General features: G+C 34.4%; 1 protein-coding gene across 1 annotated transcript in view; it reads left to right on the top strand.

Moving 5' to 3' along the window:
- The window catches only part of HERC1 (HECT and RLD domain containing E3 ubiquitin protein ligase family member 1), a 198,843-nt gene that overhangs the window by 37,103 nt on the left and 149,266 nt on the right, over positions 1–12,474 (top strand). The window contains exons 4-8 of the mRNA XM_078151198.1: positions 3,625–3,720; positions 4,606–4,800; positions 6,533–6,844; positions 8,775–8,871; positions 10,094–10,237. Of these exons, the coding sequence (XP_078007324.1) occupies positions 3,625–3,720; positions 4,606–4,800; positions 6,533–6,844; positions 8,775–8,871; positions 10,094–10,237 (844 nt within the window). The remainder of the gene's footprint in view (positions 1–3,624; positions 3,721–4,605; positions 4,801–6,532; positions 6,845–8,774; positions 8,872–10,093; positions 10,238–12,474) is intronic.

Below are 12,474 nucleotides of genomic sequence, written 5' to 3'. Positions count from 1 at the left end.
GGCTACAGAAAGGTCACAAAAGAAGAGGATAGATGAAGGGCCAAAAGGCAAGAGAAAAAAAAGTAGAAAGAGGAGGAAAATGAGGTAGGGATCAGTAGTATTATCAACAGTTGCTATCAGAAATTAATGTAATATTGAAAACTGAGTGGAAACCCTATTGGCAACAGAGAAGAAAGTCAAATATGGAAAAAATAAAGCAAAACAGATAATTTAAGTAGATATATATCTTAGTTGTAGACATTGAACACATAAGCATAGAAAATTACTTATCAGTACATAGCATTATTAGTATGCCTTGTGATTGCCAGCTTCTGACTAGTATTTGGGTAACCAGTTCAGCACTCTGTTGATGGAGATCCACTCTTTTATATAGTGTAGTATCATCTTAAGTGCCACACCCTCTATGCTTGCATTTATAGCCATATATTGCATAGTAAATAAAAGCATTGAAGTATATGACATACTTTAGAAAAGATCTCCTTGCATAATGCATGCTAATATATATGAATCACTTAATGCTCAGCTATCATGAAAACTGCAATCCTGAATGATTCCTTGCAACAGATAACATTTGAGGAGTTGTTCTGCATTAATGAAGTTTTCATACTTAATTTCCTAAATGGATAATGGATCTGAACAAAAATCAAGCATTATTGTGTTTCATTTTCAACATACTTGAAGGAGCAATTTATCAAATTGGCTTGGTGTAGAAACTCTAGTAAAAATGTTTGTACATGAGTCAGCATGTTAAAGACCTTTGATTTCTTTGGTGTCAGAACTCTTTACCAATGCAGACTGGCAAATTCATCTATGACTTAGAATCTTAGAGGATTGCCTGGGGACACTGAAAGGTTAAGTGGCTTATCCACTGTCATCACATAGTTAAAATTTTAGATTTGTATTTGAAACCCAGTTCTTCCTGCCTCTCAAGTACTCTGTCCACTACTGTTGATTTTCTTGTGCATAAGTAAACTTAAAAACAATCCCCCAAAATTTGTTCTTTTCCATGCCTGGTTGATATAAAAAATAGGTTGAAATATATACGTTTTCTTTTGAGTGTATTAAGATTACTCATTTTGTATTTGGCTTAAATGCTTTATTTTTAAAACGTTGCTTGAGGGTTACTTCTTCAGTACTTAAGAACATCTTTGTTGTGTTAATACTTCTACCACAGAGAGAGGTCAAAATACCTTCATGCCTTAACTAATAAATTTCATGAGTGCTAAGGCAAAAAACAATTCTTTCCTTCAACTTAACCATTCCTCTTCAGAACTTTCCTGTTTCTGTAGAGTGTTCCACTATTCTAGTCACCTAGGATTGTGACTTCAGAGCCATCCTCAACTCTTTGCTCTGCATTACCCTACCTATTCAGTAATTTGCCAAGTCTTGTCATTTCTATTTCCACAACATGTCTTGCATCTATCCCTTTCCCTTTAGTCATTGGACTACCATGTTAGTTCAGGCACTGCTTACCTTTTGCTTAGATTATTGCAGAAGCCTGGCAACTGGTCTTCTTATCTCATATGTTTCCTCTCTTCAATCCCTTCTCTACATAACTGCCAACATGATCTTCCTGAAATACCATGTTACAACTCAAGAAATTCCATTGGCTCCCTATTACATCAAGGTCAAACAAAAACTCTCCTATTTGGAATTTAAAACCCTTTCCAACATGAATCCAACCTTTCCAGACTTATTATACGTAACTCCCCTTACTACCCAAAGTGACCTTATTGCTTTCCTCACACAGTGCACCTACTCCTGTCTTTGCATGGGCTGTCTCTAGTGCCTTGGATACATTCCCTATTCACTTCTGTTTTAGAATCCCTTATTTTCTTTAAGCTCAGCTTATGTATCACCTTTCACAGGATGCCTTTGCTGCACCTTTCAGCTACCAGTGACTTCCCTCCCCAAAATCATAGTGTATAAATATTGTATTTGCTTAAGTATGTATAGGTTGTCTCCTCTGAGAGAATGTATGTGCTGCTCCTTGAGGGCAAGGACTATTTTTTTTTGTCTTTATATTCCTAGGATATAGCACAGCATTTGGCACATAGGAAGCATTTAATAAACACTTGCTAGTTGATTGGTTGGTAGTTTTGTATATTTCAGAACTTGCTGTTTGCTGGCCAAACTTCCAAATCCTGGGTTACTTTTCCTGAAGGTAAAGCTTTCTGAATGATAATGTCCTGGTTATGGGATGGAGAACTGGAGAAAACCAATAGGATGTTTAAGGGGTTATTGAAAAAATTCATTTCTTGGGTTACTGTTTCTTAATCAAAGGATAGTTTTTTGAGCATGACTTGGTAAGAAGTTGTTTATGTTAGCACCAAAGTGCTCCTCAAATCATCTTTTAGTTTTGCCAGAAGTACTTGAAATGATTTTTGTTGAAGGGAGTGAAGAGTTAACATCTCTATGGCTTTCAGCTGCTTTGAAGCTGAGGCAAGAGAGGGAAGAACTGGCTGATATAGTTATGGCCAGAATTTATTCATCCATCCATTCATCTATCCAACTATCCATCCATCCATCCATTCATTTATTTATTTAGCAAACATGTACCTTGTTTTTATGGAGCGCTGGGGTAGACTCTGGGCCTATTAGAAAATTTAGACAAGGCATTTCTTCTGACATTTATGGAGCTTAGAGTTTTGGTGATAAGGTAAAGATAAAGATAATTATAATCCAAAGTCATGCATTTGGGAGTGAGAACATGGGCATCAAAGTTGAGGACATTTAGTAGATTGATGTTTGTGTATCATCTATATTGATATAATTCACAAAATACCTTTTATATAAGGTTCGGGGTGGGGGGAAGTTGTTACCGACTTAGGGTGGGTCAAGGAAGGTTTGATGGAGTAAGTGGCATTTGAGTTGTTTTTTTTTTTTTAAAGGCAATTGGGGTTAAGTGAGTTGCCCAGGATCACACAGTTAAGTGTCAGATGTTTGGTCTGAGGCTGGATTTGAACTCAGGTCCTTCTAACTTCAGGTGCTCTAACCACTCACTGTGCCACCCAGCTGCCCCGTTTGAGTTATGTTTTGAAGAACGTGTAGGAATTCAATAGGTAAAAATGTATCGAGAGAGGGAGTGTCCATGGCAAGATAAATAACTTGAGCTGCATAGCATAATATTTGTTCCAGGAACAAGAGTAGCCTTTGCTCAGAGATGGATTAAAGTTGTCCTGGCACCAATTGTCTGTTATTTTGAAGCTAGGAGCCAGGTAATATTTAGCTTGAAAACCTGCTGTGGTGAGCACAGTACTCAGTGTGATAGTATGATACTTTGTTGGGTCTGTGCTTTGTCAGACAGCAAGGCCTAGCCTTGTTTTTTTAAGTTTATAATTCTTCCAGTAGATCTTTCCTTTTATGTAGGAATTAGTGGGACTAATTAAAATCACTATATAGAATTTTGTTTTACAACCAGATCTGTTGAAACATATCAGAGTTATATATTAATAGATGTCTGTAAATGTAGGTATGTTGGCATCAGTCTCAATGTGCTTAATGACTTTAATGCTCATAGTCTTGTTAACATTTCCTGTAATAAATGAATTTCTTTTGTAGAATTAATCTGTAACAAATGTGTCACTGTCTTTCTCATTGTATTTGCTAAAATGTTTTGATTAGGGTTCGTCTGCTGATCGAAGTCAGTGGAGGGAACCAACTAGAACATCTGATGGTTTGTGTTCTCTCTATGAGGCAGCTTTGTGTCTGTTTGAAGAGGTATGTAAATAAAACCTGAGTAAGTCTTGAACTAAAGCTAGTGATGTGTTTGAATTGCATTTCACTTAATTATTTTAACTTCAAGTAGGATGTCATATATAGCACTCAAAAATAACTCGTTCCTAAATCTAGGTTGTTGGTGAGTAGATTATTCTGACTTTTAAAAATTTTTGTTTCTTATTACTGCCCTGATTTTTTTCTGTAAGCTCCTGCAGTAAAAATAAATTAAAAGATTATTCCTTTTCCTCATCTTACATTTTCTTTCAGTAAAACAAGTATTCTCTTATGAGCATGGAAAAGTAGAGTTACTGATTAAGTTCAACACCTTGTGTATTCAGTAGATCTGTGAGATTATGCTGACTTCTACTTCTAGAAGTATATCTAAAATATATATTCTTTTTTGGAAAGTAGTTTTTAAAGATTGTGTCTTAAGTTTCTTTTTTTACTACAGTTTATTTACTGTTGTGCTTATTGTCTACTATGTTGATTTTTGAAAATAAGATTTTTATTGGCTTACATGATTAAGCAAGGAAAACAAGGGGACTAGATTTTGAAATTTAATACAAAGACCATGCCAGAGCTAGAAGGAAAGTAAAAGAAGACAGATAAGATATGAGTTCTTTGGAGCTGCCATCTTTATTTCTGCCATCTTTATAACTACCTTTTAATAGTTTATAATTTAAAGTAGTATGGCCGTTCATCCATTCTAAATTTTATGGTTCAAATTGTCATAAGGATGCTTAAGATACTGTTTTGGAATATTTCAGCATTTGAGGGTATTGGGAGGAGAGTGGGGAAAAAAATCCTAGTAATTTCAAAAAACATTGTTTAAAGAGAGTTCTGAGAGTATGTTAAATATCAATTGCCTATTTTTAATTTTAACAGGTTTGCAGAATGGCTTCTGATTACTCAAGAACGTGTGCTAGCCCAGATAGCATTCAAACTGGTGATGCACCCATTGTTTCTGAAACTTGTGAAGTGTACGTTTGGGGCAGTAACAGCAGTCATCAGTTGGTAGAAGGCACACAAGAAAAAATACTACAACCTAAATTGGCACCAAGTTTTTCTGATGCACAGACAGTGAGTTCTTTGTATACTTCTTTTAATTACAAACGCTATATGTGTGTGTATTTCATGCCAACAAGTTTTTTAAAAGTAGCATTAAAAGAGTGATGTAAAAAAAAGCTGCAAATCTTAGTTAATTCTTTTTCATATGTTTTCCATACTTTTTATTATTATTGTAAAAGAGAGAAATGAGAAATGTTTGTTGTTTTCTCTAGGTCTTAAGTCTTTGTTTAAAAAAAAGAAGCATATGATTAACATTTTCCCATTTCCATACTGAGCTGATTGTTGTAATAAATTGACATTTTGGTAAAGGAAAATGAAATTGAACTGTGAAACAGACTTTTTCTAGATTGGCTTTTAAATATCTTTTCTAGTTTACTTAAAAAAACAAACAAACCTCTAGTATCCTAAAGAGAATTTTTTAAAAAACAGAAAAAGACATATATGTACAAAAATATTTGTAGTAGCTTTTTTGTGGTGGCAGAGAATTGGAAATTGAGGACATGCCTGTCAATTGGGGAATGGATGAACAAGTTGTGGTATATGAATGTAATGGAATACTATTATGATGTAAGAAATGATGAGCATGACAGTTTCAGAAAAACCTGGAAAGACTTACATGAACTGATGCACAGTGAGCAGAACCAGGAGAACATTGTATACAGTAACAGCAGTATTGTACGATGATCAACTATGAATGACTTAGTTACTTTTAGCAATACAGTGATCCAAGATAATTCCAAAGGAGTCAGGATGAAAAATGCTGTTCACCTCCAGAGAAAGAACTGATGGAGTCTGAATGCAGATTGAAGCATACTTTTTAAGATCGTCTTTCTTTTTTGTCTGTCATCTTTCACAACATGACTAATCTATGAAAATAGGTTTTGCATGATTGTACATGTATAACCTATATCAAATTGCTTGCCTTCTCAATGAGGGGAGGAATTTGGAACTAAAATTTTAAAAAATGAATGTTAAAAATTCTTACATGTAATTAAAAAAATATATATTTGTAAAAAAAAATCGATAGTCATCCTTCAGCCTAAGTAGAGCTCTGTGCATATTTTATTGGATTTTCCTTAAAATATATTTTTGCCATATTGTCACAGAACATATTCTTTAAAAAGGATTTACTATAGTAGATCAAACTCCCCTATACTATTGTGGGATTTATATGAAAATTTATTGCTTTCTTTTTCTTTTCTCTAGTCATAAAAGAAGGCTAAATAAAATTTTCAAATGTGGTTTTCTTTAATCTTGATTTGGTTAATGCCTGAAAAAGTGAAATGTAGATTACTTTTGAATTTTAAAAGTTCAGTTCACCATAGAAAAAAGCATCCATCAGTAACTCATTTTTATATCTTGTATTTAGTCACAACACAGGAAGCCATAAATTACATTGCCTTAAATGATTTCCTTTAGATTTTTTTACTAAAGCCAGTTTTAAAACTTTACAATTTTTGGTACAGTGCTTTTATTTCAGCAGTGTCAAGATTTCCTTTTGTGCACATTTATTTAATGATTACAAACCAGTAATTCTTCTTAGGCCGTGTCTGGAGGCACTAAGAAGTTGTAATTTGCCTCTGATCACACAGTTTGTGTCAGGAGCAGAACTTGAACCCTAGGTCTTTTTAACTCCATTTCAGACTTCTTTGTACTCCATGCTGTCTCTCAAATCCAACATTATATTTATAGTATATGAAAAATGCTATATTTAAAATTATCCCTTATTTATTTGTTTTATTAGATTGAAGCTGGACAGTATTGCACTTTTGTAATTTCTACGGATGGTTCGGTTAGAGCCTGTGGTAAAGGTAGTTATGGCAGACTAGGACTTGGAGATTCCAACAATCAATCTACTCTAAAAAAGTTGACATTTGAGCCTCATCGGTCTATTAAAAAGGTGTCATCTTCTAAAGGATCAGATGGGCATACGCTAGCTTTTACAACTGAAGGTGAAGTCTTCAGCTGGGGAGATGGTGATTATGGAAAACTGGGACATGGAAATAGTTCAACACAGAAGTATCCTAAACTTATTCAAGGACCTCTTCAGGGGAAGGTATGTAAAAATTTCTTTTGTTGTTATAAATTGAAAATATTTAAGTATATTTTTATTTTGATATGTTCTTTTTGAAAAACTTTTCTTTGGTCTGTTGCTTGTATTTTTTACTCAGTTTCATAAATATAATCCAAGTATAATTCTCTCTCTCTTTTTTTTTAATTTTAAAAATTTTTTGGGGGTTAAGTGACTTGCCCAGGGTCACACAGCTAGTAAGTGTTAAGTGTCTGAGGTCACATTTGAACTCCGGTCCTCCTGACTCCAACGCCAGTACTCTATCCACTGTGCCACCTAGCTGCCCCCGAGTATAATTCTCAATGAATGGCACTTATTTGAATTTTCATAATCTTTAAGGAATTGAAGACACTTTATCAAATTTACTTGTTATTTATAAAAAAATATCCCTTTAACACTATGTGGGGTTTATTTTTGTATGATTAGTTAAAATTTTTTTTTAACTTTTGAAATTTAATTAAATGTAAAACATTTGTCCCATATATAATTTGGTGGCTTTGTATGCCTAGTGAATTTCATGGAGGGTACAGAATTGATGAGAGGTCACTCTCAATGCAATGTGTATCTGTTCTTTTGGCCTCTTTTTACCTTGAAAACATTCAGAGGAGTACTTTTGAAACAGTGGATCTTGATAAATGGAATTTCTCCCATAACTTTAGCTGAGATTTTTAAAAATTTCAATAAAATGGAACCTTTCCTAAATTCTTTTTTTCAGTTTTTTCTCTACTTTTCCTTTTCAGGTTAATAATGTCAAACATTACCATTTAAGAAATTCTGTCATGCCTAGCACAGTGCCTTGAATGTAGTTTGTTGAATTCAGTCACTGAATATTGAGCTCTTTGAAGGAAAGATGTCATATAATGATAGATTGATGCATTTTCTGTGTGGTATAACATTCCCTAAAGTGAGGGCAAGATATATCATGCCAAAAGGGCATAATGTATGTAGTAATTTTTTCTTCTTTTCACACCCCTACTGTTCCTCTAAACAGATTTATCTTTTCACATGTTTTAGAGGTATCTTTGTTCCCTGGATTACATTATGCTCCCAATGTTCTAATCTACTTAAAAACTGAGGAGAGTAAAAAAGCATTTTCAAGGTTTATTGCCTTACTTAGTTATTTTCTCTCCTCTCTTAAAAATGTTGAATTAACTTCTGGGAGTTATTAGCTTCTGGGAGTTATTACCATGGTTATAAAATGTAACCATTTTGTCCTTCACTGTGTGTAGATCATGGTTTTTTGAAATTGTGGAGTAGTAGTAGCTTGAATTAGGTTCAAGGCAGACCCGCACTTAGTCCCAGAAAAATAGTATTATATAGTATAAAGAAAATCTTGAAATTTTAAAAATTGAAATCAAATTGAAAATTGAATTCTTAAGAGATTAAATTTTTTAAAGTAATTGTTTGTATTGTGTGTAACCATTGTTTGTTTTGGAACTGTGAATTTAGATAAAATAGATAAATAAAATAGGAAGTGTGGCTACCATAAGAATGAAAAATATCAAGTCATTCAACAGTTGAAAATCTGAATTTTCAAGATCTAATTCTAATATTTAACTTGGTATGCAGTGCTCAGGAAAGCACTTAACCCCTCAGATTTTTTTTCCTCAAATGTAAAGTGGGATAATAATATCTTTGTATTACCTACCTCCTAGGGCTCTTGTGAGGAATGTTGGTAAAGCTTTCTTTATCCAAAGTTTTTCTTAGGGGTTTGCTATATAAATGTGAATAATAGTAATTGTGGCTTTCATCATTGAGTTGACACAGTATTTCATAAGGTAAACATGTTAATTTGTAAATGTTGATAACTACCAAGTCTTTGAGAGGAAAACTGTTCAGGACTTACTGTGTGGGATACTGGATATGGCATGTTTAGGTAACACAATGTTTATCATGTTGTTTTTGTTTAATACAGGTAGTTGTGTGTGTGTCAGCTGGATATAGACATAGTGCTGCTGTCACTGAAGATGGTGAATTGTATACATGGGGTGAAGGAGATTTTGGAAGATTAGGTAATTACTAAAATTGAAATTATTTAAAGAGGGAAAAGTGAAAGGTTATAATTACTAAATAGCAACGATAGTAGTTTCCTTAGACTGACACTATTACGTATGTTTTTTACTTTTAACATAATGTTTCTAATATATTGGTCTAACTGTAGAGTAAAATACATACCTAGATTGACAGTTTTTACAAATGAGTTTTTTTATGCTTTCTTTTGTTTTTATATCACCTACATTTCAGAATGTTATTTAAGGGCTTTCACAATATGACTTTAGAATATTTTTCTAGCCTTATTTCATGCTATGCCGCTCCATGTATTTGATCTGCTAGAATAGTCTAATTTGTGATATTGTTCTTAATTCTCTCTTCCCCATGTATACTGTTCTTCCTTGCCTGAAATACACTTACCTCCTTTATTTCTCAAGTTGTGTATACATAGCTCTAAAGCTTATGATTCTAAGATCCCCTTATCTTGGCTTGTTGAAATCCTGATGGTGCTACATACTTGATATGTCATCTGACCCCAGTTGAAAGTTGTCACTGTCTTCTAATTTTTCCAGAACATTCTGTAATTAACTTGCTTTTAACACATTCTTGCTGTTAAGCCATCCTACCTTTTGTCATAATTACTGACTTGTCATATTCACCCTATTACATTATAAGCTCTTTGAGAGCAGGGATTTTTGAAAAAGAGTTTTTTCATTTTTTCATATGTGCTTATTGTTGCAGTAGCTGCTAAACTTTTTGAGTTGAATATCAAGCATCAAGGAAGTTTTACATCTCAAGTAATTTTTAGTTTCAAACTAAAATTTTGGACAGATATAATGTGTTGCTAATACTTGGCAGATAATTATGCAAACACATCTTGCTACTAATCTGTATGTTATTTTCATTGCTATGAATTTTAATTTGGTTTGATATATAATCATATAGGCTTTCAAAGTTGCAAATGTGCAATATCAGTTTAGACATTTTTCAGGTTATCTTCAAAACAGCTTAATAAAAAATTGAAGACGCTTCAGTAAAATACATCACTTATTGTGAAAAAGTGTTTTTCAAAGAGAAAAGGTCATAAATGTGTATAATATACATGTGATCTCTGCATTCTGTTGTATTGGGTAGCTACTTTTTATAATGCCGTTTTCTTCAAATTATCGTTCTTTCTGTGAAGTACAGGATGGGGGGAAAAATGTGAATTTAACATTGTTTCTTTTTCCATCGTCCCCTAAGGTCATGGTGACAGCAATAGCCGGAACATTCCAACATTAGTAAAAGATATTAGCAATGTTGGGGAGGTTTCCTGTGGCAGTTCACACACAATTGCTTTATCCAAAGATGGAAGAACTGTATGGTCTTTTGGAGGAGGAGATAATGGTATGTAATTAATTACTTCAGCATAAAATTGAGCTATTTTCTTGAGAGATTAAACTTTCTAAAGCAAGTGTTTGTATTGTATATATCCGTAGTTTGTTTTGGAACTGTGAATTTAGATAGATAAATTTAAAATATGAAGTATGGCTACCACAAGAATGAAAAATAGCAAGTCAGGCAACAGATGTTTATTACGCACTTACTGTGTGCCAGGGACAATTCTAAACATTGGGGATACAAAGAAAGAGAAGAACAGTTCTTCTCCTCAGGGAGCTCACAGTCTAATGGGAGAGACAACCTGTAAACCAGAGTTGGAGGTGTGGATGCAAAGCCAACTAGGCATTGAGGACAACCTTTGTAAAGGTACACAACGGATGGTAGCTGGCAAGCAGGCCTGTGTTGCTTGATTGGAGATATGAGTAAATTATAAGAAGACTAAAAGGGTTGGCAGAGGTGGGCCAGGTTACAAAGAGCTTTAAATACTAAAGAGTGAGTTTCACAATTATTCTTAGAGGTAACAGGGAGCTCTTAGAGCTCATAGAGCAGGGTTTTGACATGGTCAGACTTGTGCTTTAGAAGTATTACCTGGCAGTTGAATGGAGGATATATTGGAATAACAGACTTGAGGCAGAGTGGCCAGGAAGATACTGCATCAGTGCAGGTGAGAGGTGAGGGCCTAAACAAGGATGGTGGCTATGTGAGTAGAGAGAATGGGATGCTGTGATTGCAAAAAATGACAAGATTTGGCAACTAATTGGATATATGGGGTGAGTGACAAAGAAGACTTGAGGATGACACTGAGGTCACAGTCGTGGTTGATTGAGAGGATGGGTGGGGTCCTTGGAAGTAATAAGGAAGTTGAAAAAAGAAGGAAGGATTTTTGGGGAAAGATAATGAATGAGTCTGATTTGAGCTGCCTGTGGGCCATCCATTTTGAAATGTTCAAAAAACACTTAATGATCCCTGGCTATAGCTCAGGAGAAAGACTAGTAGATCTAGGGAATCACTTTCGTGGAAATGATAATTGAACCCAAGCGAGCTGATGAAATCACCAAGTGGTGAGGTAGTGTCGAGTGAAACAAGAAGAGGGCTCAGGACAGAGTCTTGGGGGACAGCCACAGTCACTAGGTACGGATATGGAAATCAGCAAAGAAGACTAGAAGGAGTGGTCATACAAATAGGAGGAGAACCAAGAGAGATCGCTGGCATGAAAGCCCTGAAAGGACAGTCCTCTGGAGGAGCAGGATGTCAACAGTGTCAACTGCAGCCTTGAGGTTCAGGATTGAGAAAAGGCGATTAGATTCAACATTAGTAGACCATTGGTAATTTGTGATATGAAAGCTTTCTGTTGATTTTTTTAAAGGCTCTGTAGCTTTTATTTCCTGATTTAAAAGCAACAAAAACTCCTTTTAGAAATAGAATGCTGAGCTCTTTCTTGTTATGTGAAAGCAATTAAAATACTTACAGGAAGTACTTTACATTTCTACTTAATGTCTTAATGTAAGTAAACTTAAAAACATTCCTTGGAGTCTTGACTTTAGAAAGGATTGTAGAATATTACACACACACACACACACACACACACACACACACAATTTTTGGCCTTTGGCCCAGATTGTACTTAGCTAGATGGGTAGCTTGTGTTCTTGAATTTCTCCAATCCATCAAATTCTATAACCTTCCTTGCTAAGGAGAGTCAAATGCTTTAATAATGATTATTTTGTAGAGTTGATTCATCAAATTTTCCGTACCCAAGCTATGAAAAGATGATAGCTTACTGTGTTTACTAGTAACAAAATGAAGCATTTACTCCATAGGTCAGAATCTTCAGTTTATAACTCTGGGTTTTTTAAGATGAATGAGGAAGAACTATGGAAAGAAATCAAGTTCAGTTATTCATTCATGAAATATTAAGTGCCTGCTGTATGCCAGGCACTGTTCTAGTCTCTGAGGATACAAAGACAAAAACCAAAGTAGCCTCTGCCTTCATAGGATCATAAGGTCTTTGGTGTAGAGCTGGAAAAGATGTCAGAAGCTGTCTAGTTCATACCTTTTATTTTATACATGAGGAAATTGAGGCCTATAACTGTAAGGTGACTTGCCCAAGGTCATACAGATAGTAAGCATCTGAGACTGTGAGTAGATTACATTCTATTTTAAGAAAACATGTAAATAGAAGATTAAATACAAAATATATGTAAGATAGAAAGTAACTTCTGGGGGAAGAGAACATTAAGAAT

This window comes from Phascolarctos cinereus, unplaced genomic scaffold (genome assembly GCF_003287225.1).
Source record: "Phascolarctos cinereus isolate Bilbo 61053 unplaced genomic scaffold, phaCin_HiC Scaffold_3;HRSCAF=262, whole genome shotgun sequence".
Lineage (NCBI taxonomy): Eukaryota > Metazoa > Chordata > Mammalia > Diprotodontia > Phascolarctidae > Phascolarctos > Phascolarctos cinereus.
This window is presented reverse-complemented; position numbering and strand designations above follow the sequence as displayed.